Below are 24,554 nucleotides of genomic sequence, written 5' to 3'. Positions count from 1 at the left end.
GTGTATGACAGAGCTGTATAAAGTTTTATTAACCAATGGTCAAACACTTTACCTTAAGGAACAACACACGTGCGCTCCTGGGACATTCCATTCGCTATTAGGATTCAAGAGAGAAACGAAAAACAAACACTACTTGCACTGCACTTTACTCATGCATTACTAGAAGACTCGGGAGCCTTTTTGCTTCTAATGTTAGCACGCTTGTCCTTCTTGTGCCACACACCCGTCTCCCGAAACTTGCTCCTTTCACTCAGGTACTCTTCTCTGCACATGTGTTGGAATTCGGGATCATCATACCTGGGCACAAAATCAGCATGCCATATGGTGAACACATGTGGTGATCACACAGGGTGACCACATAGGGTGATCACATAGGGTGAGCACAGAGTGATCACCGCATAGGCACTCAAAACTAGGGATGTGAATATATAAAAATTTCTAATATCGAATTGAACAGTGGCTACTGGATTCGATCTTCGAATCGACTAGCCGCTATTCGTAAAGACAAATATTTCTAAAATAGTTTACGAATATTTCAAAATGTCAATTCTACCAAAATAAACACAATGTTAGTGCAAAAGTGCCATAGATTTTTGGCATACTATCCACATAAAACACAACAGCTAACGTAGTTCTAACAGCTAACGTAGTTCTGTCAGCTACCTAGCTCGACTTTACTGCCTATATAGCCAGACTTTACTGGCTATACAGCGATCATTCACTCTCTCTTAAAAGTGTGCATATGAAAAATCTGCTTAACATTGGTTCCCAATGCTCATTTTGTACTTTTAATGCTTAAAATATGAGTACTGGGATATATTAAATGCAAAACTATTAAAAATTATTCATTCAATTTGATTCGCTTGGGGCTCTATTCAATTCAGTCCCAAGGTTACTATTTGCACAGTGCACAGCCCTACTCAAAACCATTTCAAAAGTGATGGAATGCTATGAACCAATGGAAACCATACTGTACAATTTAAATGTGTACAATATACAAGCACATAGGTCCCAAAAATTCAAAAAATAACAAGAGGTATTTTGTGCACTTTTAACGAAATTTTGATGCTGCACTGTTGTTACGGAGTCACATATAAGCGCTTCTACAAATACAAAGTAATATTTGTTAATAGCCATGTTGAAATAAAAAGGCGGTTGAACTGGAGACATGCTGTCAGTGGTGACAAGCATCAGGTGGTAATACATGGTAAGTTTCTGAGTAACCATTGTCTCTTAATTAACTTATAGTAAAAGAGAAATTGAAGTGAGCACCTTGAAAATTCCAATTAGCTTCCCCTAAAAAACTAAAACGTTATGCTGAAGAAGATAACTGCCATACCCCTAGCAGAGGCCCACTAAGGACATGACTGTTTTAACACGATAGTGTTGAAGAGCTTGTTTCGCAGAAATTCCGGTGTAGGCGTCGGCGACTTTAGTTGTGAGCGAAAAATCAAGATTGTCCCTGAGCGAAAATTCCAGGTAGATGCAAATAAAGAAATAATAAAACATTCGGGTCTAGTAGCACTGGGGATTCGAAGCTGCGACGCCTTGCTTCGCGGTGCAATGCATTTAGTCGCTCGGCCACCACACATACATCCTCTAGCATACTAACGGCGAGCTATTTATATACACCATTTAGCGTTGGTGGTACACACACCTCAGAGGTTCTTCAGCGGCTTGATTACCACCTGCGAGATGGCGCAATGGGCCCGTGGTCGTGCTTTTAAATGCCACCGCCCCGCCGTGTTTCGTCGCGCCGCATGAATGGATATTGGACTCGGAAGGCATCCGAACTTTGGCTTTCCTTGTGGCACAGTTTAGGTCTCCACTGAGAAACAAAGCCAGGCTAGCGATTGGGAAGGCGACACGAACGTGGTCCGATTACGCTATCGCGTTCTACTCTTGAAAGTTAAGCTCAAATGTCTTCCAAGTTTTTTCTTTTTCTTTCTCTCGGTTTCTTGTATCTCTTTCTTTCTCTCTGTTTCTTGCATCTGTTACTTTCGTTTTCTATCTATTTCTCTTTCTTGCTTTTCCTATCCTTCTTCCCTTTCTTTATCTCTCTCTCTCTCTCTCTATTTATCGCTTCCTCTTTCTTCCCTTTTCGCCTCACGATGTTAGTGCAAAAGTGCCATAGACTTTTGGCATACTATCCACATAAAACACAACAGCTAGCGTAGTTCTGTAAGCTACCTAGCTCGTTCAGCCAGACTTTATTGGCTATACACGAGTGAACAAGAATGAAGTGAGGGATAGTGTGGCTTAATTGTGCTTTGAACGATGATGAGGCGCAAGTTGTCGTTTTCGGATAACAGGGACACACTGCCAGACAAGACACACTTCTCGACAATGAAAGTTCAATTCAAAACGCACCACTTCTTCAAGCACGCCTTGAGGGCATTATTTTCTTGTCGGCACTTGAATGGTAGCATCAAACCTTCTCTTTTGCTGCATTCCCCGAACTCTAAAGAAAGAAAAAAAAATAATGAAGATGACATATTGTATGAAAATAAGTGCCAGCATGTGCACATGAAATTGGTAAGTCATAGCCCTGAAGGACCATACCCCAGTGACCCCACACTGTCCATTTAACGGTTCAGTATATTTGATCCTTTCAGGATACTGAAAGGATCGGTATATCTCACCTTACATGGTAGAGCTATTACATCATGCACAATGACTTAATACAATATACATTGCATCTGTTCTCAGTAGTCATAGAAAGAGTCAGTTGCTAAGGTGATGGACTGTAGTTCATATAATCACCTACAAATATTTTTTTTTAATAATGGGGTATTACGTAACAAAACCATGACCTTATTATGAAGCACGCCATTTTGGGGCTCCAGATTTACTTTAACAACTTGAGGTTCCATTGATATGTAACGAAAGTCCGACTACACAAGTGGTGCTGAGTTCAAAGTACACAAGTCGACATCAAGAAGCAATGCACGGTTACCAAAGGGTAGTATTTATCTGGCAATCTAGATCAAATAAGTTGGATTCATGAAATGTAAAAAAGCGTCATCAGCCCAAGTGTTGGTCGAAGTTACAAAGGAAACCCACTTTGCAGGCTTTCGCAGAATGACTTATCATCGACATCCCAGTGCTTCCAGTTGTCAAATGGTTCGGCCTCACTGCGGTCTACGTAAACCTCCTGGTTAGCTCAAATGGTAGAACCACCACCTTGTGAAGGCGCTGGTGCCGGGTTCGAACCCAGGCCAAGTAACTTTCCTTCAAGCTTTCTTTCATATAAAACTATCTGGGTTTCCTTCGTAGCTTGCTACTTTCTGTTGAATACACGTCTTTCTTTCAGGAATACATATCAGATTATTTCATCAATTACTAAAAGACAACGTCGTTAGGTGTCGGTGTCTGCAATAACACTGAAGCAGCATACGAGGTTCGGTGAAGAAATACTGTTTCGTACACTACCAATTATCTACGACCCCCATCCTTCACACGTGAGCAGGTGCTACCAAAGGCTGTGCTCGGCTGCGCAAGCTATTATGTGTTTTCTGCGAGATGCACTCCTCACAGAACGCACGTACTTTCAACGAGATCCGCACACTTTTCGTCGCGCGCCTTGTCTCTCATCTTTTGAGGGATGAGGACCTCAATCTCCACTTTCCTCAGCCGTCGATCATTTGGGTCACCTGCAACGTACATGATAAAGGCGTGTAAGTGTAGCGATCGCCGTGACGCACTTCACTATTCTGATGGCAAGGAATACACACCCAAACCATGCGGTCCTCCGGAAAACCCATCCGGCAGCACCGAAGTTGCGGCGTGATCATGTACCTGCGACGACATTTGATGATTTGTGCAACTGGGGCCGCCTGGAACAGCTTGCAACCAGTTGCTGCCAGTGAGCGACTGCGCGCAGTACTTTCTTCTTTTGTGAAAGTTTTTCAGTAGTGAAAGGTCAGTGCAGCATGCGCGCTCGCACAACAAACTTCCAATCTCACAGGCATGCTTACAGGCACGAAAACGAAAGCAGAAACTACGTACTAGCTGTAGACAAATGACAAACTCCCGCAACAGGCTACTATTTTAAGTGTGTTAATGCGCGCAACCATGTGTAGTGGAGGCTTTTGATTTATACTAAAAAATAATAATCACTGCTTATTGATAAATTGCAACAATGCGAACTAAAATTTTGTTGTGATCGCCGCGTTTCACCGGTCAATACTTCAATAAACAGTATTGAATAGCTGAAAGTCTTGCATGGTGGCCTGGTGGCGCCACCTGAAATTCGGAGGGCCACCGCGGAGTGCCGAGTCATTTCGCTGCGCCCGGACGTTTTTGTACGTAATTCTCGAACAGTTTTGGCGTTGTACGCTATTCGGAACGTTAGCGACGTTAGTCTAGTACTGGGAAATGCATAGTGTCGGTTATTACATTCGCTGATCTTTAAGCAGTCGCGAGTGACGCGATCCTCGTGTGGGTCGTGCTTTTGACGGCCGTCAGATCATCGCTGCGCGCTGCCTGAAACAACTCGTTTCTTCTTTCAGATTTTTTTATAAACATGGACCGCTTGTTGAGATTAGGAGGGAACTTGTCCGGTCTCGGGCAGGTAAGTTGTCCATTTCTGGCGTCCAACTCTCTCTAAAGTGCATGTTGTTGAAAGGCCGCTACCATTCGCACTTGGTTCATTTACAAATGGTCTCGTATTGTTTGGCAATCGCAGGCTCCTCCGGCCAGTGATGGACCGGTGGTCGACACTGCCGAGCAAGTTTACATCTCGTCTCTGGCGTTGCTCAAGGTATGTTGCCTGAGCGGCAAAACAATATCGCGCGGTAACGCGTTGATTGCTTGGGTTGCGTTCCATGTTTCGTGCTGCGTCATTTCTTACCTTAGTAACACTGCCTTCTCCTAGATCCTGGAATAAGTTTTAGGTGCAGTTGAACGCTTCGAGATCTGGAAACTTGTTTCAGGACGTGTTTCTTTGAGCGAAGTTTGAAGATGTTGAATATTTCGGTGTTTCTGATCAGGAGATGACCGGTTGCAGAGAATTCGCGTTGCCTTAATAACCACCTTCTTGTTTCCCACTAGATGTTGAAACACGGCCGGGCTGGCGTCCCGATGGAGGTGATGGGTCTCATGCTGGGAGAATTTGTGGATGACTACACCGTCAGGGTCATAGACGTCTTTGCCATGCCCCAGTCTGGAACGGTAAGAATGTGACCCTGCATATTCTTGCTCTGAGAGAGAGAGCGAAAGAGAGATTTATTTGTCGGATTAAGAGTCGAGAGCTGAGGCCAGTAGTACTGCATCAAACACCAGAGAGCCCGTGGTTGTGTAACAAGGCTAAGTAACCGTCATTATTGGTGACTGTTCTGTAGGCACGGGGCGTTCGAGTGCACTTATGTCTTGGACAAATGCCATAACGGGTGGTCCTTGCAACTTACTTTATGTAGTCGTCGACAAATGAATACTGTCTCTGGTCATGTGTTGCAGTTTGGAATAAAACAAGAACTACAATTTGCTGGTCTACTCTGATGAGTTTGTTTTTAGATTTAGGATGGTGGTTGCCAGACCACTGCAAGGTTTTTGCAAGTGCTGTGACACCACATCTTGGGGAATAAGTGCTGACTCATTGGGTTCAGTTTTTGCCTACATATTTGCCCGTACAGTTTCCCACAGTACAACTCTACCACACTAGCATGCACTGCGTATGTGAACACTGGCAGGTTTCACTAATCTGTTCGCAGGCATGTACAGTCGGAAAGTACGTGATGTCTATGCTTGTGACCAGTGTTTTACAACCTACCACCAAACTTGAATGTGCATATTAATATGCAAATGCAATATGCTTTGCCGCACGTGATTATAACTGATTCACTGAAGTGGCTGTTCTTCACGCAAGATCTTATTTTCAATGCTCTCTGCAGGGTGTCAGTGTGGAAGCAGTGGACCCTGTCTTCCAAGCCAAAATGTTAGACATGCTGAAGCAAACAGGAAGGTATGTCGCACCATCATATTTTGTTCTTGCTCGTAACAGTTGCTGGTTGAAACACGGGGTTTTAAATGTGGGCAACTCATTTAAATTGGCTCTTAGGCAGCGTATTGGAAACTGTCTTCTGCAGACTGCCGTGGTCCTGAGTGAGATCACCTTTCTCTATTGAAAGGAGACCGCAGAAGTGTAATGGATGTCTGTTACTTAACTGCTGTAAACATAGGCGGGAACAAGGTATGCGTCTCACAAAGGCCTCCCATTGGTCCCCGTCTTTCCGGGGCAAAGGTGGGAAGTAAACAGTTATTTGAATGCAACATCAGGGGTCCTCAGTCACCATTGTCGTCAAGAAAACATGTGTAGCCATAACCCTGCACATTACAAAATGACATGAAAGGTCCGACTGAGTAAAGGTATAGGGCACAATTGGTGACCCCCTTCAGATGAGTTGAGGGTGTGGCAGCCCCCATGTGCATGCTCAATGAAGCGTGGTTTAGTCGTCATTATCCGAGGCCACTGTCTTCTATCAGGCAACCAAGGTGGTTTATAAATGACCTGTATGCAAGCCGAGTGATCGCCAATTGCTTAAAATTAAAGTATTGATTCAGTAGCCAAACTCTTCTTTTTCCTTCAGGCCCGAAATGGTGGTGGGCTGGTACCACTCGCACCCTGGCTTCGGATGCTGGCTATCGGGCGTCGACATCAACACGCAACAGAGCTTTGAAGCCCTTTCCGAGCGTGCTGTGGCAGTGGTCGTTGACCCTATTCAGAGTGTCAAGGGAAAGGTGCGCTTACTTTTGCTTGCCCAGAATTCGGCAAATAGATTTTAGGAGTTGCGATCAGTGTCATCACTTTTGTGGAGACATTGTGCAGAACAAGTATACTTCAGGAGGTTGCAGGAAATCTTGGATGCATTTTAATTTTTCGCAAAAGATTGTAGAATATCGTACAACTCTGAACTTAAATTCAGAAAAGTTGAAATGTGGTGAATGACAATATTTATGCCAAAGTGTATCAAATGTGTGAGTATTGACAAAGTGGAAATAAGTGGAGTACATTTTAAGATTGTTACCGTAAGAACTTGCACGTCATACACACCAAAAAGTACTAACACGGTCATATTTGGGGACAGCGAAAATTGGGAACAAAAACATTTTAATTAGGATGTAACACAAGCGAGAACGTTTTTTCAGTTAACACAATTAGAATGGACAGAACAGGAGGGCCATTGTAATTATTACATTATAGCTAAATATTTTTTTCAGCTGTTAGCCCTCATTATAAACTCTAGTTTGAAGGTAACATGACTTCTGACATACGGCTTTGGTTATTTGCACTTGCCAATAACCCAAGTGTGTTTGCTGCAGTTCCTGCCACGGATACATTGTTACATTGTTCTCTCTTAGCATGCTGTGTACACGTTTTTAATTGTGATGGTTCATGAAGTGGTAAATATGGAAGCATGTACAGTTTATCGTGTTCTCTCATCTGCAGGTGGTGATAGATGCTTTCCGTCTTATCAACCCCAACATGATGGTGCTAGGGCAAGAGCCTCGGCAAACCACATCTAATCTCGGGCACCTGACGAAACCTTCTATTCAGGTATGACCTGCCCCGAGATCATCATCCCCAGCCTAACCTATGTTCTCGCTCAGTGATCTTTAATTTACGCTGTGTTGCGTGAGCAGTTTTCAATTTTTTGCCTGCTGACTTTTAAATTTCATCACCCCATCTAATTCACTGCTACCCCTGGCTGAATTTCCGATCCCTTACTGTTCTCTTACTGTTACCGACATGTCCTAACTTGTAATTAACTTGTGCCATGTGCAGCAGTTATGTGAACTTAACTACTGCATATGGAAGAACATGGGAGTGCTATTAAGCAGTGATTGAAAATGTCGAATTCTAACCAATATTGTTGCCGAAATTTACGTGAGAAGTTTTCAGAAGAGTGTGCACTGATTTATTTTTCAAACAGGCATGAAGATGTAGAAAAATGATTGCATGTTGAAAAAAGAAAAAGGTTGGTCAAGGGCCATCTGACAGGGTTAGATAATATTGTTTCTTGTTTAGGTTCATGATAGCAGGAAATAAAGTTATAGCACACCATGGGTGAGGCACCAACTAGTGATTTAGACCTGTTGATTCTGTTACACATTCACTACCCATTAGTGATGTATATCTTTGTTTAGCATAAATGTAAAGCCCAAACATAAATCTTTTTCTCCATTTCAGAGTTACACTTCCCATAGGCTTTCTTTGGTGTTTGTCAGCTGCATTTACAAATGTTAAGTCTGTCATAAAATATTTGTTAATAACTAACATTTGGCCAGGTGCCACTGGGGAGGTAGGGACTGCATAATAAAGATGCATTTGCTACAGCAGTAACCAGTTAAGGACTGCATATAAAAAGTTGCTTGAATACATTCCCAGATCTAGAATGCCACCTGTAGTGCAGGAACTGAAGGTTTATGCCTAAGGTGTAGAACAGTGGTTCTCAGCCATGGATGTGTCGGGGACCCCTTGTGGACTGGTGGAAGTGATGGGGGACCCCTTGCAGCGGAGGGGAGGGAGGGGTACGTAGGTAAATTAACACAACTGGAGCGTGAAACAGGTGCCTTTTATTGCTACAGTAAAAGCTCGTTAATTCGAATTCCACGGGAACGCTGAGCAATTTCGAATTAAACAAAATTCGAAATAATGAAAGTGAGCAAAAATGGGTGGATTTCGGGGGTGGGGGCACGAAAAATATTTATTGGCCAAAAAAGTCGGTGATGACCATCTGCTTCTTTTCTCTGAATGCCACAGCTGCGGCTCTCTGTTCCAGCGCGCGGACGCGGCGCAGGGAATCCTCTTCACCCTCTTCAAAGCTGAAGAAGAGACGCGCCACATTAAGTGCCTCCATCACCGCAGAAGCTGACGGGCGCACAGGCGCTTCGTCATCTTCGTCTTCCTCACCTTCTGGCTCTTCATCAACAGGCTGCGCACCGGCTACTTGAGCGATAATGTCCTCATCAGTCAGGGCACCACACACCGATGCACCGGTGTCAACTTCAACATAATCGGCAAAACGTACGCCCCGAAGAGTGTCGCGCAATGCCACTGGCATGAGCTCCTCAGCCCCGTCCACGTCGACGTCACAACTATCCTGCGCACTTCCAGCTGCAAATCCACTGTGGCGGAAACAGTTTGCGATTGTGGTCGCGGTCACCTGTTCCCATGCGCGCACCAATATGTGCATGGCAGTGAGCAGCGTAATGCCGAAGTCCTTCCTGTCGCCCGCGCACAAAATCGTTCTCTCCAGCATGTGACGCCTATAAAAGCACTTGATGTTCCTTATCACACCCTGGTCCATTGGCTGTAGGGCCGCAGTCGTATTTGCTGGAAGGAACACTAACTTTGTTGCTCTCAGCTCAACGTCGACTTTGTGTGCCGAACAGTTGTCGACGACAAGAAGAACGCGTCTGCCGCCCAGTTCCATTCGCCTGTCGAATTTCAGTAGCCACTTCCTGAATAGGTCACCTGTCATCCAGGCTTTCTTGTTTGCGGCGTACTCCGTCGGCAGTGACCGAATGTTTTTGAAGCACCGTGGCTTGAGTGCTTTGCCAATCACAAAAAGGGGGACCTTTTCCGTACCGGTCATATTTGCGGCGACCAGAACAGTGACACGCTCTTTGCTGCGCTTGCCGCCGGCACAGCTGTCTCCCTTGTAGGTGATCGTCTTGTCTGGCTGCAACTTGAAAAATAACGCTGTCTCGTCAGCGTTAAACACATCCTGTGGTGAGTAGCTCTCCAAGTACTGCTGCAGGGTGTCTCTTCTCTAAGTAGCGCATGTTTCGGCGTCCACTTCCTTTGCCTCGCCGGATAACGTGCGGAATACGAGATTGTGCCGCTCCCTGAAACGATGAAACCATCCCTCGGAGGCGACAAAGTCTTGAATGTCCAAGCCAGGCACGTAGCCAGGATTTTTTTTCGGGGGGGGCCCAAGGCCTAATTATTCGAAAGAAAGTCTTTTCATGGCAAAAAGAAAAAAATGTTGCCCGGGAATATAAAAGGCCGGACGAATTTCGGGGGGGGCCCGGGCCCCCCGGGCCCCCCCCTTGCCTACGTGCCTGGTCCAAGCGCAGGGCGAAATCGGCTGCCTTGGCCATGATGATAGGGCCGCTCAATGCGATACTCTGGGCTCTCATTTCTTTAACACAGATAATCAAAGCCGACTCCAGTTCCGGGAACTTCGCTGTCCTTAGCCTTTTTCGACTGGCGCCAAAATCCTCGGCTTCATAGGCGTTTTCAGTGGCTGTCCTGTAGCGTATGTAGGTTGACAACGTGCTCGGAGGTATGCTGTGCTTCCTCGCAATTTCGTATTTGTTCGAGTTCCCTTGGTCAACCTCTCGCAAAATCTCCACCTTCTCCTTGACAGTCTTCGCGCAGTAGTTTCCCCGCGGCATCTTGCAACTTCCATGCGGAATAAGACTGCTTGACGGCGTGAACGAACAACGTGCTCGAGGAACAAAGTGACGCTGCCGGGTGCGGCCTAGGACTGCTAGGACTACTCCGCCGACTCCTCAGCGTCCCGCGGGTCCCGCGTATACAAGTGGCGCCAGGCGCTGAGATAGCGGGAGGGCTACGGAAAAAAAAAAAAATTGCTCCCTGGATTTCGGAGGCCATACTTTGCTCGCCCTTTGCTCGGAGGCCACTTGAAGCTCGAAAAAACCGGTCGTGCCACCTATCGTTCGGCCATAAAAGCTTCCACTAGTGTTTGACGATGATGACGCTCGGCGGCGCGCGCTTCGAATTATCCGTAGAGGCGGCAATTTCTGTTCGAATTAACGAATCGTTTTACACATGGTCTCCTATGCACTGCGGACCGGACTGCGGCGGCCATTTCGAATTATCCAAAATTTCGAATTAATGAGGTGTGAATTAACGAGCTTTCACTGTACCGAAAACATCAAACAAACGTGCCACATCACTTCATTTTGGACAGTTCATCAATACGTGGCACACTCGCGCTTAAACAGAGTTGCATATCTGCAGCCACATTCAACCTGTTTCGGTATTTACTTTTCAAGTATGCAAGTCTGGAAAAAGCACGCTCGCATGCATACGTCGTAGAAAACTGTAACAGAAGCTTTACAGCCATCTCATGGAGAAGGGGGAACATTTCTGCAGTCCCCAACCAAAATGCCTCAAGGCTCACAGTGGCAAACTTTGCCTTCATCACTGTGTTTTCCTCGAGCTCCGTCAGCTCATTTTCAGCTTCGACACATTCATATGTAAAGCAAGCTACGTCAGCCTCAAAAGGGGCCACAAGCCATGTGTCTGGGGCAGATTCTGGGAAGTAGTCCTTAATGTGGCACCTTAATGTGCTCAGATGGGCCGTGATTGTGGCTGTGTCACTTCCAGATACTACCCCAGAGCCTGCAAGACCACCGAGCAGCTTAAAAGAAGAATAGTCGCCTCTGTTTACCCGGCTCAACCGACTTTGAAGCTTTTTACAAAAGCCTGTCACCTTGTCCCCAGAAGAGACAGCATTAGTGCCCATCCCCTGCATGCTGCTGTTAAGATGGTTCAGGTGCTCAAACAGGTCACACAGATAAGCAAGCTTTGCCACAAAAGAAGAGTCCTGAAAAGGATCTCCGAGTGCCCTATCTTCTGCCAAAAAAAGACTCAGCTCCTCTCTAAGCGCAAACACCCTTGCGAGCACTTTTCCGCGCGACAACCAACGCACCTCGGTGTGCAGGAGCAGGTGTTGGTGCTCGGCACCCATCTCCTCGCACAGTACCTTGAAGAGGCGACTGGCCTTAGGCCTTGCCTTTACACTGTTCACGACTTTGACAACATCTTGCATAACACTCGCAAGCTCTGGACTCAACTCCTTTGATGCCAAAGCTTCCCTATGAAGCATACCGTGTGTGAACGCTACTGCACTGTTCACTTTCTTAACGAGTCCTAAAAAACCTACAGAGTTTCCAACCATGGCTCGAGCGCCGTCAGTGCACGCAGCTACACACATGTCCCAACGAAGACAGCGTGAAACAAACAAATTGTTAATGGCATCGAAAATATCTTTACCTCTCGTTGTATACTCGAGTTCCAGACAGCAAAGAAGTTCTTCGGCAATGACAGAGTTATTCACAAAGCGCACAAACACTGTAAGCTGTGGGCTCCCGGATACGTCGCAGCTTTCATCGACGGCGAGGGAAAACTTCCCAGCGGACTTCAATTTATCAATTACCTGATCCTGCACATCAGACGCCATTTCTCTGATTCTCCGTGCCACGGTGTCGTTCGAGCACGGTATTTTGTCCAGTTTTTTCACATGCTCTTTCCCTATGACAGCACCGACGACGTCCTTCATGCAGGGCATAAGCAGAGTCTCGCAGACGGTGTGAGGCTTCATCTGTTTGGCCACGTGGTAGCTGAGCATGTAGCTTGCCTTGATAGCATCTGCAGAGCTTGCCAGCTGAAACGAAAGTCTAACTTTGTACGCTGAACCGAACCTACAAACACTGCATCGACAGTCTAAAACTGGTGCCTTAACCGGTCGCCTTCCCCACCCCGCGACGCGTTGTATACATGTGGAAAGTCGATGGCACATGCACTAAAGCGAACCAACAAAATCTGCCAGCTAACCGTGAGGCCGGAGCCTCGCCGATCAGCCTACGCACAGCGAACATAACGCATATCAAGGGTCGCGGCTGCCGCGTACCTCGTATGCGCAACTAACGTAAAGCACGTCGAACAAGCATTCGGCAACCGATCGAGGCTTGCTGCCGTAGCGAACATCGTATGCGCAACTAACGTAAAACTGTGTTGTGATAATTTCGACCTCACCTTGTTTGGATTATGCAGCTTTTGGGATTCCAACTGTCGTTTCTTGGTTTCAAAGAACTCTATGTCCTTGTCTTGGTAGCCGGAGATGGCATGTCAACTTCGTCGGAACCATGGAGCTTAGAGCGAGTACTTCACCGCACAAAACGCATTGCGGTTTGCCGCCGATATTGACAAAGCCAAACTTCACATAACTTTCTTTGTAGCCACGTAACTTGGACATGGCTACACGACTCAGACGAACACGTAGCTTCACGACCTAGGCCAACCGGTTGAGACTGCATGGCACAGCCACTGATGCCAGGCGAAAATGGCGATATGATAATGCGGCTGCGGGGCACCAAGACACGTGGTTCGGGAAGGTGTGGGGAAGAGGGAAAGGAGGTGATCGAGACAACCTTGTGCGGATTGCGGATCGCTGCGGCAGTTCCAGGAGCAGGTCCCAGAACTCCAAATGAGTCACGGCCGGACTAAACTCCAAAAAACGTAAAAAAAAAGGTCACAGTTTCGCTGCAACGGTGAAGCAATGCATGCGATAGCAATAAATTGGAATGTAACGCGAAGAATGGAAAGCAGCTCGAAATCGCCAGCGCGTCGCTCAAGCCCAAAGGACGCACGAAAAGAACGCACACAGGACGAGCGCGAACTATCATGCGTCACAGCTCAACACTTGAAGCACACTGCTCAAACATAAAGCAGGGCGCACGAAACGAACGAACAGGTACACACAGGACGAGCGCGAACTGTCACAGTTGTTATTTATTTCTGTTTGAACAGCGCGCTCCTTTCGCAAACGCGGCCGCTGCGAAGTGGCCTTCGTACGCTCTGTGGCTTCAGCGCAGACCTTGCGGGGAGAGCACAAGACATACAACCGCCCGCTCCACCCCTCCCCTTCCCCCCCGGCCGCCCCCTTCTTTCCTCGAGATAAGCGCACAAAGGCGGCCACGCCCTGTAGGGCGAAGACCAACGGCGTTCGCAGGAGCGGGGTGATAAGCGCGCAACGCGCGCACGTCGCGCCATCTATGTGGCGAATAAGAAAGCATGCTGAAGGAAATGGTGTATATAAATAGCTCGCCGTTAGCAGGCTGAAAGATGGTACTGTCGATGGCGTAACGCCGCTCGCTGGAAAGCGAGAGGTCGCCCGTTTGATTCCGCGCGTCGGAAAGTTTTTCTGAATTATTTTTCTTTGTGCCTTTTATATATATATATATATACACATATACATATACGGTGAATGACGGCGGCCGGCGACGGCAAAAATCAGCCGAGACTGTCCATATAATTGATATCACAATAAAAAAATAGCGAGTGAGGGTTTCGCGGATCATAGAAATGGCTTCGCGAACCCCCATTTGAGAACCACTGGTGTAGAATATAAGCTGTTTTAGAAAGCTATTCTAAATGACATCGAAGAGCACAACACATATTGAAAAAGGCAAAAGAATTTAAATATTAAAGTACTGTGAGCCTAACTGGGGTGTAGAGCACACAGTCTAATTCGGATGAGAGTTTACATTTAGCATCAGCAGTTTATATGAATAGCACTTCCTTCTGCATATATGCTGGGTGTTACTTATCTGTGTACCTTGTACAACTCTCATTGTCATTGCATCCTTTTTGTTGCTGTTGTGCAGGCTCTAATCCATGGTCTCAACCGTCATTACTACTCCATCTCTATTAACTACCGCAAGAATGAGCTCGAACAGAAGGTAAGCAAGAGAGACGAAAAACTGCAAAGCTTGTTCCATTGTGTACCGTTTGCAAGACTTGTATATCCTTTTTGTAGCCTTGTGTTTCTTTCAAGGAGATTCCAAGTTTTTCATGAATCTACCTACAACACTTGCATTCCTAGAAATTGTTTCGTTAATTAGATTTTTTGTTCATACAGTCCCTTACTAACCTTTTTGTCCCCTCTAAGCACTTTATTCTTTTATTGCAGTCAGTAAAGTGGATACTCTGTGTTGTACTCCTTCGTACACATATAACTATAACTATAAGGAAAAATGGTAGCAGCTTGCATCATTTTACAGTGCTGAGCAAAGTCGTGTTTTTCATGATAATGCAGCTAAAGCCATACTGAATGTAGTTCTTTGGTTGGTATACTATTTGCTATGGCATTGATTAAAGGCGTGGGCATTTAGGTTGGCATACTACTTCAAGCTTGGTGGAACGCCGTCCAATCATATGGAAGCTTTGGGACTTGTGATGTTGTCAGCACAACTTCTCTCGGATACCATTTCCACCCGCCAGGGTTTTTTTACTTGCGTGTTACTTGTCGAGGGACTGCTCAAAGGGACACTAAAGAACTACTTTTCTCGTACTACAGTCGATCCCGGATATATCGAACTCGAAGGGGATCGCGAAATAGTTCGATATATCGATAATTCGAAATACGAAATATGCTTATTCAAGGCTTTAATTAAAGCACTGCAGGCCTCGACACAGTTTTCTGAAATCGTAAAAAGCGCGAGCATGACGATTCGCTCACATATGCTAAAGAACAAGGCGAGAACTTCTTTTGCAAGTTAGCGCACTTTATTTCGCATGAATAAAGTCTGTCAACTTGTCTTGCTTCTTGCGCGCCGTGAATTCATCAAGTCATCGTCAATATTATATAAGCTTTCCAAATAAGTAAATTCAGCACCTTCCGCCACAAAAGCGGTGATCGACGCTGAACGCTGATGCGAGCTCTGTAGCGCCGTAAAGGGTTTAGCGGTGGCAGTGGCGGCTGGCATCTTCAAACCGCACGGGTCCATTTCCGCAGCACCGGCAACGTCAGCTATGATCTCGGCATCAATGCAGTCAGAAAGAGCTACGTCGTTATCTGCACCGATGAAGTCACTCGCTCTGCTCCCGTCCGATACGGCGCTGGAAACGCTAACTCGCAAAATTCACTGACGCACCGTATGCCGTAGTCGGCGGTCATGACACGTCCGAAGTTGTCACCTGGCACCAAGGCCCGTAAGGAAACAGTGCACGACGGTGCTTTACTTGACGTCGTTTCAAGCACCGGTCATCATTTTTATCGCTACGAGCGGGACAATGTTTAGTTCGACTCCCGAATGACGATTTATCAAGAACAAAGCGCGAAGTATACACACAGTACACATTCTGCAAGAGACAACGCTGCACCGCTGCAGCAGCTGCACGAAGAAACATTTCTCCACTGTTGACATGTTGGCGATACCGATGGCACTTGTGGCTTTGCAGAAGGCAGCTGCTACTTTGGCTAGAAATGCGAAAAAAAGCGTAGCCTCTGAGATCAGCGTTTTAAAACCGAAAACACTAAAAACACGTCACGAGGTTGCGGATCTCGAAGGCCATGCTTTGCGGGCCCACATGCCATCGTGCGCGAAGAGAGAAGGAAGGGAATGCAAACATTACAACAAGATTGCGAAGTCAATTCGAATTCTCATTTTGGTGCCCTCGGCAATCAGCCTCATTGAAAAACACTAGCCCATGCGTTAAAACCTGCGTACCGCGCGTCAGATATACCGGTGAACTGACAAGCGCTGCGCTAGAGCAACGCAATTTCGTCACCTGCGCGCGACGAGGGATTGGAACTTATAAGAACGCGGCCGAAAAATGATCAATAGTTGTTAGGAAAAATGCACTTTCTGGGCTTTGGCACGGGGCAGCGTTCGATATAGCGGATGTTTTGCTGTGCGGGAGTTCGATATACGTGCACACCAACCCCATACTTTTGCATGGGAAATTCAAGGGGATTTCTCAACTGTTCGACATAGCCAATAATTCGATATATCCGAGTTCGATATAACCGGGATCGACTGTAGTAGATTACTCCTTGGCAATGCCAAAAGTGCCACCTTTGCATTGAGAGGATGCTTGACGAGCCAGAAAACAGAAATTGCTGGTGGCTGCGCCTGCATGAGGTTCCTGTACAGATTAGTAGAATATGACTGCATCTGCTGCTTTATTGGTAAAAAGGAATTACATGGTGTTCTAAGGGAGCCAGAGACTTAATATAGCAATTTTGAGGAAATTTTATTGAGTCAGTGTAACCAAAAAAAAAAAGAAAAAATAGAACACTGAAGTCCGTTATGTTAAACTGGCATTCATATGCCAAGGTTTCCACACGAAATTCAAAGATGACATTTCGACTTTGGTCTGCTCAGATATTAATAAATCCGTGATGGTAAAATTAATGGCAATAGAGTTGACAGAGGATAATTCATCAGTCAAAACTGATTTGGTGTTGCACTTTAGCGTCCCTTGAAGCGGCATTCACACGTCACTGATTAGTGAGAGGAAGGACAAAACGCTAGCTTCTAGATACATCTTCAGTTGCAGCATTAGACTGCACCACTTCACTTGGAGCACGGCGTTTGAGTCGCCCAACTTTGCCGTCGCTGCAGATGCTGCTGAACTTGCACAAGAAGAGCTGGACAGATGGGCTGACCCTGCAGGACTATGATGAGCACTGCAAGGTCAACGAGAGCACAGTGGCAGAGATGCTGGAGCTGGCAAAGGCCTACAACAAGGTTGGACGCTTTCTTTTTGTATTGGGCGACATTGTGTCCAAAATTCGATCCAGTGCAAACACCTTTCTATTTGAACTTGCTATTTTTAATTTTGTCGTGCTGGAAAGCATCACAGCTTATCGATGCATTTTCACGGTTAAACATGGGAATACAAATTTCGTACTAATTGCATTCACTCACTGGCAGCTGAAATGCCTTAGTGACTTTCATTGATGTTTCTGGTGGATTGCCATGTGCCCTACCACAAAGGTCTTTCTTGTGATTGTTAAACTAGCACTATAACTGTTCCCGTAGCTTTTTTTTTTTTTACTTTGTGGTAACGTCGAGCATGCAGGAGACTGCTACACAATTTTAAGCAGTCTGTTATCTATAAGCAGCCTATTATTATTTCAGGGAGCCAATTATTATATTATTAGCTCAAGGAACACATTACCAGGGTGACTATTTCATAGCTATGCCCTTTGCTAATGGTACTGCCTGTTCAAACTTATCATGCGTCTGTAGTGGTCAGAGTAACATTCCTCCCACATTATCACCGCGATCAGCCAGCTGTGATTCGTGGATGATGATAGTGGCATAGAACTGAGCAGATTACATAATAGCAGCCCTGTATTATCTTACTGTGATCTTACTTTGGCAAATTTATTTTTTGTTTTTGTCACTTTAAATGTCAGTACAGTTGAATATCGTTATGATGAAGTATGATGCTACAATGTCTTTATTATATTTGATATTTGTTACAACTTAAGCTTATATTTGGTACCCATTGATAGCAGCTAGAAAAATTTCAGACTTACTTCATTGTACTCAACAATAGATCGAGGTTTGGCTACTTCTTTCATTTTATGCTAGTGCATGTGAATAGGTATGACTTTATTTTGGGTACTGTAATCAATGCAGCTAGCATGAATTCCTTAATTCGAATTTGGCTGGACCAGGTTAGCTTGGAACTGTGAAAGCTGTTTCGTGAAACATTGAAGTTGTTCATCCACTGCTATGATTGAAATAATGGGTACTCACTCTGCAAAGTTTCACATATTCGATCGTAGCTTAGTGGCTAAGGCCCGTATTCTGAAACGCTCCTTACCTCAGTGAGGGGGCCTTAACTGCTTGAGGACGCCTTATCACGTATTCTGGAACGCTCCTTACTAAGGTTCCCTCACTGAGGCCCTCGTTGGTGCTCCCTCAAGTTAAGGTAGCTCTAGGGCTACCTTAGGGCCGCCTTACCTTGCTACTTGCACTGAAAGGGCGCTTCTCTGCAGTACTTTGTCGGCGACAGTGTGACCGATTTCTTATTTTCGATCGATGCCTTGCACTTCTGCGCATGCTTGCTATAATTGTATCCTCGTCGTTGTTGGAAAATTGCTTGTCAGGCGTGTTTTCGAGCGTGCAGCCGAACGGAAGTCAACATTTTTCGTTAAGATTGCGCAGCGCGAAGTAGACAAGGCATTTTACCAGAATAGAGAAAAAAAGAACAGACTCAAGGAATGCGAAACGGTAGGCCCCCCTCATCGCCCACCGTTCGTGTTGCGGTCTTCCAGGAATGACAGTTCTTGTTTGGATTAGGCTAACAGTGGCGTTCTTCACATGCCATGCGGGCTGTTTTCACAATGAGGCAGGTGCGGTCGTCCGGGTAAGAGAAAATCACATTGGTCTTAGCGAACACAGGGGTTCAGCGGTTCAGCCGCATGCACTACAATGTATGCCCAGGAAACCCTTCTTTCCTTTTCTGCGAATAATCTCAGCCACTGAGATTAGCAATCCGTCGTGATACAGGCGAGTGACCTGTGCCTGAAAGCTGGCGCCTACTCTGTGACATCATGACTGTTGTAATGCGTTGTAGAAGCAAGCCCGAACAATAACCCTTTTGACAAGCTTACTGTGCGGAGTTGAGATTGTATGAGCCTGGTTCATACGTCCAGCAAACATGATCACGGGTGAAATCGAGCTTAATATTCCGACCATTTGTGAAAACTCAGAATGCAACTCCGAAGCACCACACTGTAAGACTACTAAGATTCCGTGCACAAATATCTGAATATTTTCAGGACTTGGGTTCCTGGGAACCGCTGTTGTAAGATTTTCTCGTTTAGCAAAAAAAAACAAAAAAAAAAACAAAAAAAAAAACAGGTCAATCCACGAAGGCGCGATGCACGACCCGATAGACGCGCCCTTGTTTTGAATGTAAACATGATAATTTACTTGGACATAAGTACACTCCAGTCATATTTGCACCAAAGTGAGGAGATTTCACAAGTTTAACACTACTCGGTTATGAAAATCAATCTCACCCACGTCTTCAATTCCTTAAACGATCTTTATTACTCGCTCGCACATAACAGGTCGTTGAAATGCATCAATGAACGCAATGAGCTCCAAGGTTGCTTGACCATCCTGTTTTTGTCTACTGCAACAGGCGAAAGTTAAGTAAACGGAAAAGGCTGTGCACCCATATCACGAAAACGAAAAAGCAGTGTACATGTTGTTATTCATTGTTATGCACAAAAGACAGTCCTTTATTCTTGCTTCAAAACGGACGTTTAGTCAGTAGTTCATACGTAAAGCAGTTTTGCACGTTATTATTCATCGTTATGCCTACAAAATGTTCCTTATTCTTGCTGGAAAACGGACGTTTAGTCCGTATTTCACACGTACTCTCGATCCCAGATTTGTGAAACACGCGCCTTACCTTACTGAGGCGGGCCTTAGGAAAGGAAGGTTGAAGGAAGCTTTCAGAATACGCTAGCTCCCTCAAGGAGCTCCTTAAGATAAGGAGACATGAAGGGCTCCTCACGTAAGGTAAGGAAATGGTCTGAGGTAAGGAGCGTTTCAGAATACGGCCCTAAGGTATTGCGCTGCTGAGCTCGAGGACGCAGGTTTGATGTGGGCAAAATGTGGAAATATTCGGGTACTTAGCTTTACATGAGCATTAATTGGTTAAAGAACCACAGGTGGTCAGAATTAGCCAGAGTCCCCAAATGAGGTGTGCCTCATAACCATATTGTGAATTCGGCAGGTAAAACCCTACAATTTAAGCATTAAGTTGTGCCTAGCTTTTGGTTTCGGGTGCACCACCAGTTCTGGTTTACAGTTCCGAGTATTCTCGCTCCCTCCCCATTTTTTTAATTGCCTGTTGCACACGGTACAGTTATACCTCCTTACACAGGTTACTCAAACAGCATGTTCATTTGCCATGTTGGAGCCATGTTCATTTGCCAATAGCTGTGACTAGGAACTAGTGTCAAGATATTCATCTCGATAAATACTACTGCAAAATGCATTGCCATTGCTCTTTATATTAGCAAGGTTAAAACAGCTATGCATTGCATACATAATTTACATAATTTCTGCTCCTTCACATAGTTTACCTAGAGGTGGTATGGCACAATTCTGTGACAAAATAAAAAGGGGGTGTTGTGCATGGTGCATGTATGGCTGTATTAACAGGCATATATGGTTTTGCTGAAAATGGCGGTGCAGGGGTGTGTGGTGATATACAGTTCAAACTATTGCCATATATGCCCCTCCCTTCCCCTCTTAATTAAAAGGAGGTGGTATGTGTATAACCTTAAGTTTTTTTTTAGCCCTATTTTTATAGTAAGCATACCATGGTGGCGAGTGACACCGCTCTAGTGATTTCCAATTGCCTGTGTATGCTCAGCGCATTACAGAAGGTTGTCTTCTCTGTTTGTTGCAGTCCCTGGAAGACGAGGAGAAAATGACTCCAGAGCAGCTGGCCATAAAGAATGTTGGAAAGCAGGTAAAAATTTGGACTCGCTGCTCGAGAGAATGCCTTTGTCTTTACGTTGGCGTTGCTTTGGAGCAGTGAGAATAGTTTCAGTCCGCTGCCACTCTTCTCTTTCGGGGTTTGCACAAGTGTGCAAAAGTGAAGCATTTCTTGTCGCAGTATGTTTAATGCAGGTGGTAATACAGTTGAAACTCGATTTAACAAAGCGATGACAGCCCTCGAATTGTTTTGTTAAATCGAGAACAATTTTTCGGTCCTTCGATATCTAAAATTGCAATGTAGCGGCAACCAGAAGCTAATGCGACATTGAATTTGCTGATAATCCACGCCTGCACGTGTAAAAAGTCTGCAAGGGCGGCCAGGACCTCCCATGTCCGAGTGGCCTTCCATGTCCGGCCGATGCAAGTCAGGTAGACGGTCACGTGAAGCTATAATAGACTGCTGATATTCACAGATAGGGAGAAAAATGCAGTGACCATGCGTGCAGGCCGAGAAAGAAAGTTGTGAGAAGACGATCAGTGCTACCTGTAGAATAATCTGTTAAATTAAGAAAGCAACACCGTGTTCCTGTGGGAACATTTACAGGGACCACCGCCATCACTAGCGCCATTTGGTACGTATATGCACTAACTGGTCTGCTTGTTTAATTATTTCTTTGTTTGTTTGTTAATTAATTAATTAATTTATTATTAATACCCTCAAGCACCGTAGCTTTATAGCGGAAAGCGGGTTACAAGTGAACATACAGAAAAATTCAGATGAAGGCGGCATCATTATACATTTCTTATACCGTATACACTCGTGTGGGGGCCGCACTTGTTTTCCGTGATTTTGATGGGGTGCGGCCCTTCCATGGAAGTGTGAAATTTTTGTTCAATTTTTGATCCACGAATGGAAAAACCTATTTAATTGTGCCATATTTACCTAACGATTGGATATCTGGCGCCTAGCTGCGGATATCCTTGCTAGATGTATTCATTGGTATTGCTTCTTCATCGGATCAGTGGCGCTGGCAAGAAAAGCGACAAGATCTCCTAGATAGTGCCGCATGCCCGAAACGGTATTACAAGAACATTAAGAAATATTACTTATGCAACTTGTAATACAAACGACTATACAAACAAAAAGATGTCATGGCACTAAACAAAAGTGCCCAATAAGACTAAAAGACCCAAACGTTCTGTGCATTAGTGCGGCGTGCTGCAGCCTTGTCCAAATGAAACTAGGGTTGTGACTAGAGTGGCTAAATATCTCAACGCGATAATGTTAGAGCACGCGTCCAAAGAAGAACCCGTCTGTAAAAATTACAAAGAAATTACCAAATTGTTTACTAATTTTATTCTGGAAAAACTGTTAAATTGGGTTTGGTGCCACGATAGTTTTATTAATTCTAAGTTGATGACAACATTTAACCTTATGGGTACTTGCCAGGGAATGGAAACTTCTTCATTAGATCGGGAATTTCGTAAAATCAGGTTTTGTTAGATCGAGTTTCAACTGCAGTACTTGTTTGAGAAACTGAAAGCAAGACTTAAGAAGGATGGGAACTTTCACGCCACTGTTCTTGAGTTGCTTTATATTGTGAAATGTGGTAATGTCTTACAGCATTGACTGACTGCTCGGTTCGATCAAGAATTGGTGTTGCACCTGATATTACAAACAAATGCATTCGTAGTGTTGCAAAGCTGGCTTACAGCTGAACACACTTTTTTATTGTTCCTTAGGACCCCAAGCGGCATTTGGAGGAGCGGGTGGACGTCCTCATGACATCAAACATTGTTCAGTGCCTCGGAGCAATGTTGGACACTGTTGTGTTCAAGTGACGGTGTGCCCTTAATTTAAGACCAAAGTGGTTGCAACTGCAGCAGGGTGGACAAGTGCTTCTGGTGCTTGCAGAGAGAGAACAGCAAAGCAAGAGGAATGTGCACTGCTCCAAAGTGCTCCGACGTGTGTGTGCCAGAGTGTGCTGTTGATTAAACTGTTTTGCAACCAATGGAGCACTTATTAATCACTGTGTGCAACACTTTATTATGCACGGACTTCCTTTGGCATATTCAAACGAAGCTTGTTATGAGTTACAGATTTCTGTGGCAGCGTTTTTGTAGCTTACTGAAATGGTGGCCTTTAAAGAGACATTAAAGGCAAATATTAAGTCGACGTTGATTGTTGAAATAGCGGTTCACAAACCTCGTAGTGCTACTTTTATGCCAAGGAAGTGCTTATTTTGAAATAAAATCACGTTTTATTGGTCCGCATCGCATTAGCGCACTTCAAATCACCCGCCTGAAATCAGACTTTCATACGTCACTGCTGCCGTGCCCAACGTTGCCTGCCTTTACTGCGCGGCCGCCGACACTAGTAGCAGCAGAGCGGAAGTAGCGGGACCCACAGTAGCAACAACGGCCATCGAAGCTCTGACTTTCTGTCAGAGCGACTTTCACGAGCACGCAAAACACACGCGGCAGTACGCGATCCCGAAACTTACCACTGAGACGTGACCGCATGAGCGAAGCAGGGCGCCGGGCAAAGGGCAGTTCGGCGAAAACGGAACCTTTGAACCACGCGCGCCGTTCCCCATGGCAACGCCACAGAGGTTCTTTTTTCCATGAATCAAATGGAAGTGAACAAACAGCATTTTATTACGTCTTGATGCATGGAAGGTTCTTTTTCTATTGCTGCTAGTTTGATTACTAGTGATTTATTGTAAGCAGACTCTCATACGTCATCTGGATCACTTCGAAAATGTCCCACTCGTGGCGCTCATCATGCGATACGTTTAGCTTAATTTCTCGGTAAGTAGGGCACTGCTGTCGATAATATTGCCGTTTTAGAAGTTGTCATACATTGAGCTTTCACTATGACATAAATTGTTATTTACCTTTAGTGTCCCTTTAAGTTGTTTCAGCTGCATGCGTATTTGCGGCGTTTTCCTATAATTGATGTTCTCTCGATTGTGGGCTTGTCGGCGATCAACCGTTTCTGTTGTGGCAACCTGATCTTTTATTGAGGTCATTTTTCATTTCACGTTGCCACATTTCATTGTTGCCTAGGTATGAACGCATGACCGTTGTCGTTGCCTGTAGCAACTGAAGTGTTGCGCTGCTAAGCTCGTGGATGAAGGTCCAATTTCCAGCATGGAGGAAGGAGAAAGCTTGTAGGGAGCATTGCACAATGCGATAGAAAGTAGTAGGTAAAGCACGCGCACACCAAGCTTCGCTTGACCCCATTTTCCCTAAATGGGCAGGGCTCCTGAATTTTCATGTTTTCTTCACTTCACACTTCTTAAACTGAGCCAGTTTTTTTGTTTGCTTTCATGAACCAATTTAGGGGTACTTGCATGAAGGAGGGCAACTTGCTGCTACTGGGTGAAGCATGTTGCATGCTGAAAATGTTTGCCTTTCTACCTGAAACCTTGAGCTGACTGAAGGCTTGTTTGGCAGTGCAAACACTCTGCAGTCAAGAGTGCTTTGTTGTGTTAAATGCGCGAGTCGGTAAATGCTTGCACTCCTCCCACCTC

General features: G+C 45.3%; 2 protein-coding genes across 2 annotated transcripts; one reads left to right on the top strand and one right to left on the bottom strand.

Moving 5' to 3' along the window:
- Positions 1–5: 5 nt before the first annotated feature.
- Positions 6–3,991, bottom strand: LOC119382716 (COX assembly mitochondrial protein homolog). The gene is made up of 4 exons (XM_037650550.2): positions 3,735–3,991; positions 3,549–3,653; positions 2,371–2,461; positions 6–297 (listed from the first exon to the last, which is right to left on the bottom strand). The coding sequence occupies exons 1-4, from the start codon at positions 3,808–3,810 to the stop codon at positions 150–152; spliced, it is 420 nt and encodes a 139-aa protein (XP_037506478.1). The 5' UTR covers positions 3,811–3,991; the 3' UTR covers positions 6–149.
- Positions 3,992–4,228: 237 nt separating this feature from the next.
- LOC119382714 (26S proteasome non-ATPase regulatory subunit 14) lies at positions 4,229–23,034 on the top strand. The gene is made up of 11 exons (XM_037650547.2): positions 4,229–4,304; positions 4,512–4,573; positions 4,688–4,762; positions 5,053–5,172; positions 5,892–5,962; positions 6,588–6,738; positions 7,448–7,555; positions 14,422–14,496; positions 17,164–17,289; positions 20,987–21,049; positions 22,762–23,034. Exons 2-11 carry the CDS (start codon positions 4,526–4,528, stop codon positions 22,858–22,860), a joined length of 936 nt encoding a protein of 311 aa, XP_037506475.1. The 5' UTR covers positions 4,229–4,304; positions 4,512–4,525; the 3' UTR covers positions 22,861–23,034.
- Positions 23,035–24,554: the final 1,520 nt, after the last annotated feature.

The sequence above is a fragment of the Rhipicephalus sanguineus genome, chromosome 2 (genome assembly GCF_013339695.2).
Source record: "Rhipicephalus sanguineus isolate Rsan-2018 chromosome 2, BIME_Rsan_1.4, whole genome shotgun sequence".
Classification (NCBI taxonomy): domain Eukaryota; kingdom Metazoa; phylum Arthropoda; class Arachnida; order Ixodida; family Ixodidae; genus Rhipicephalus; species Rhipicephalus sanguineus.
This window is presented reverse-complemented; position numbering and strand designations above follow the sequence as displayed.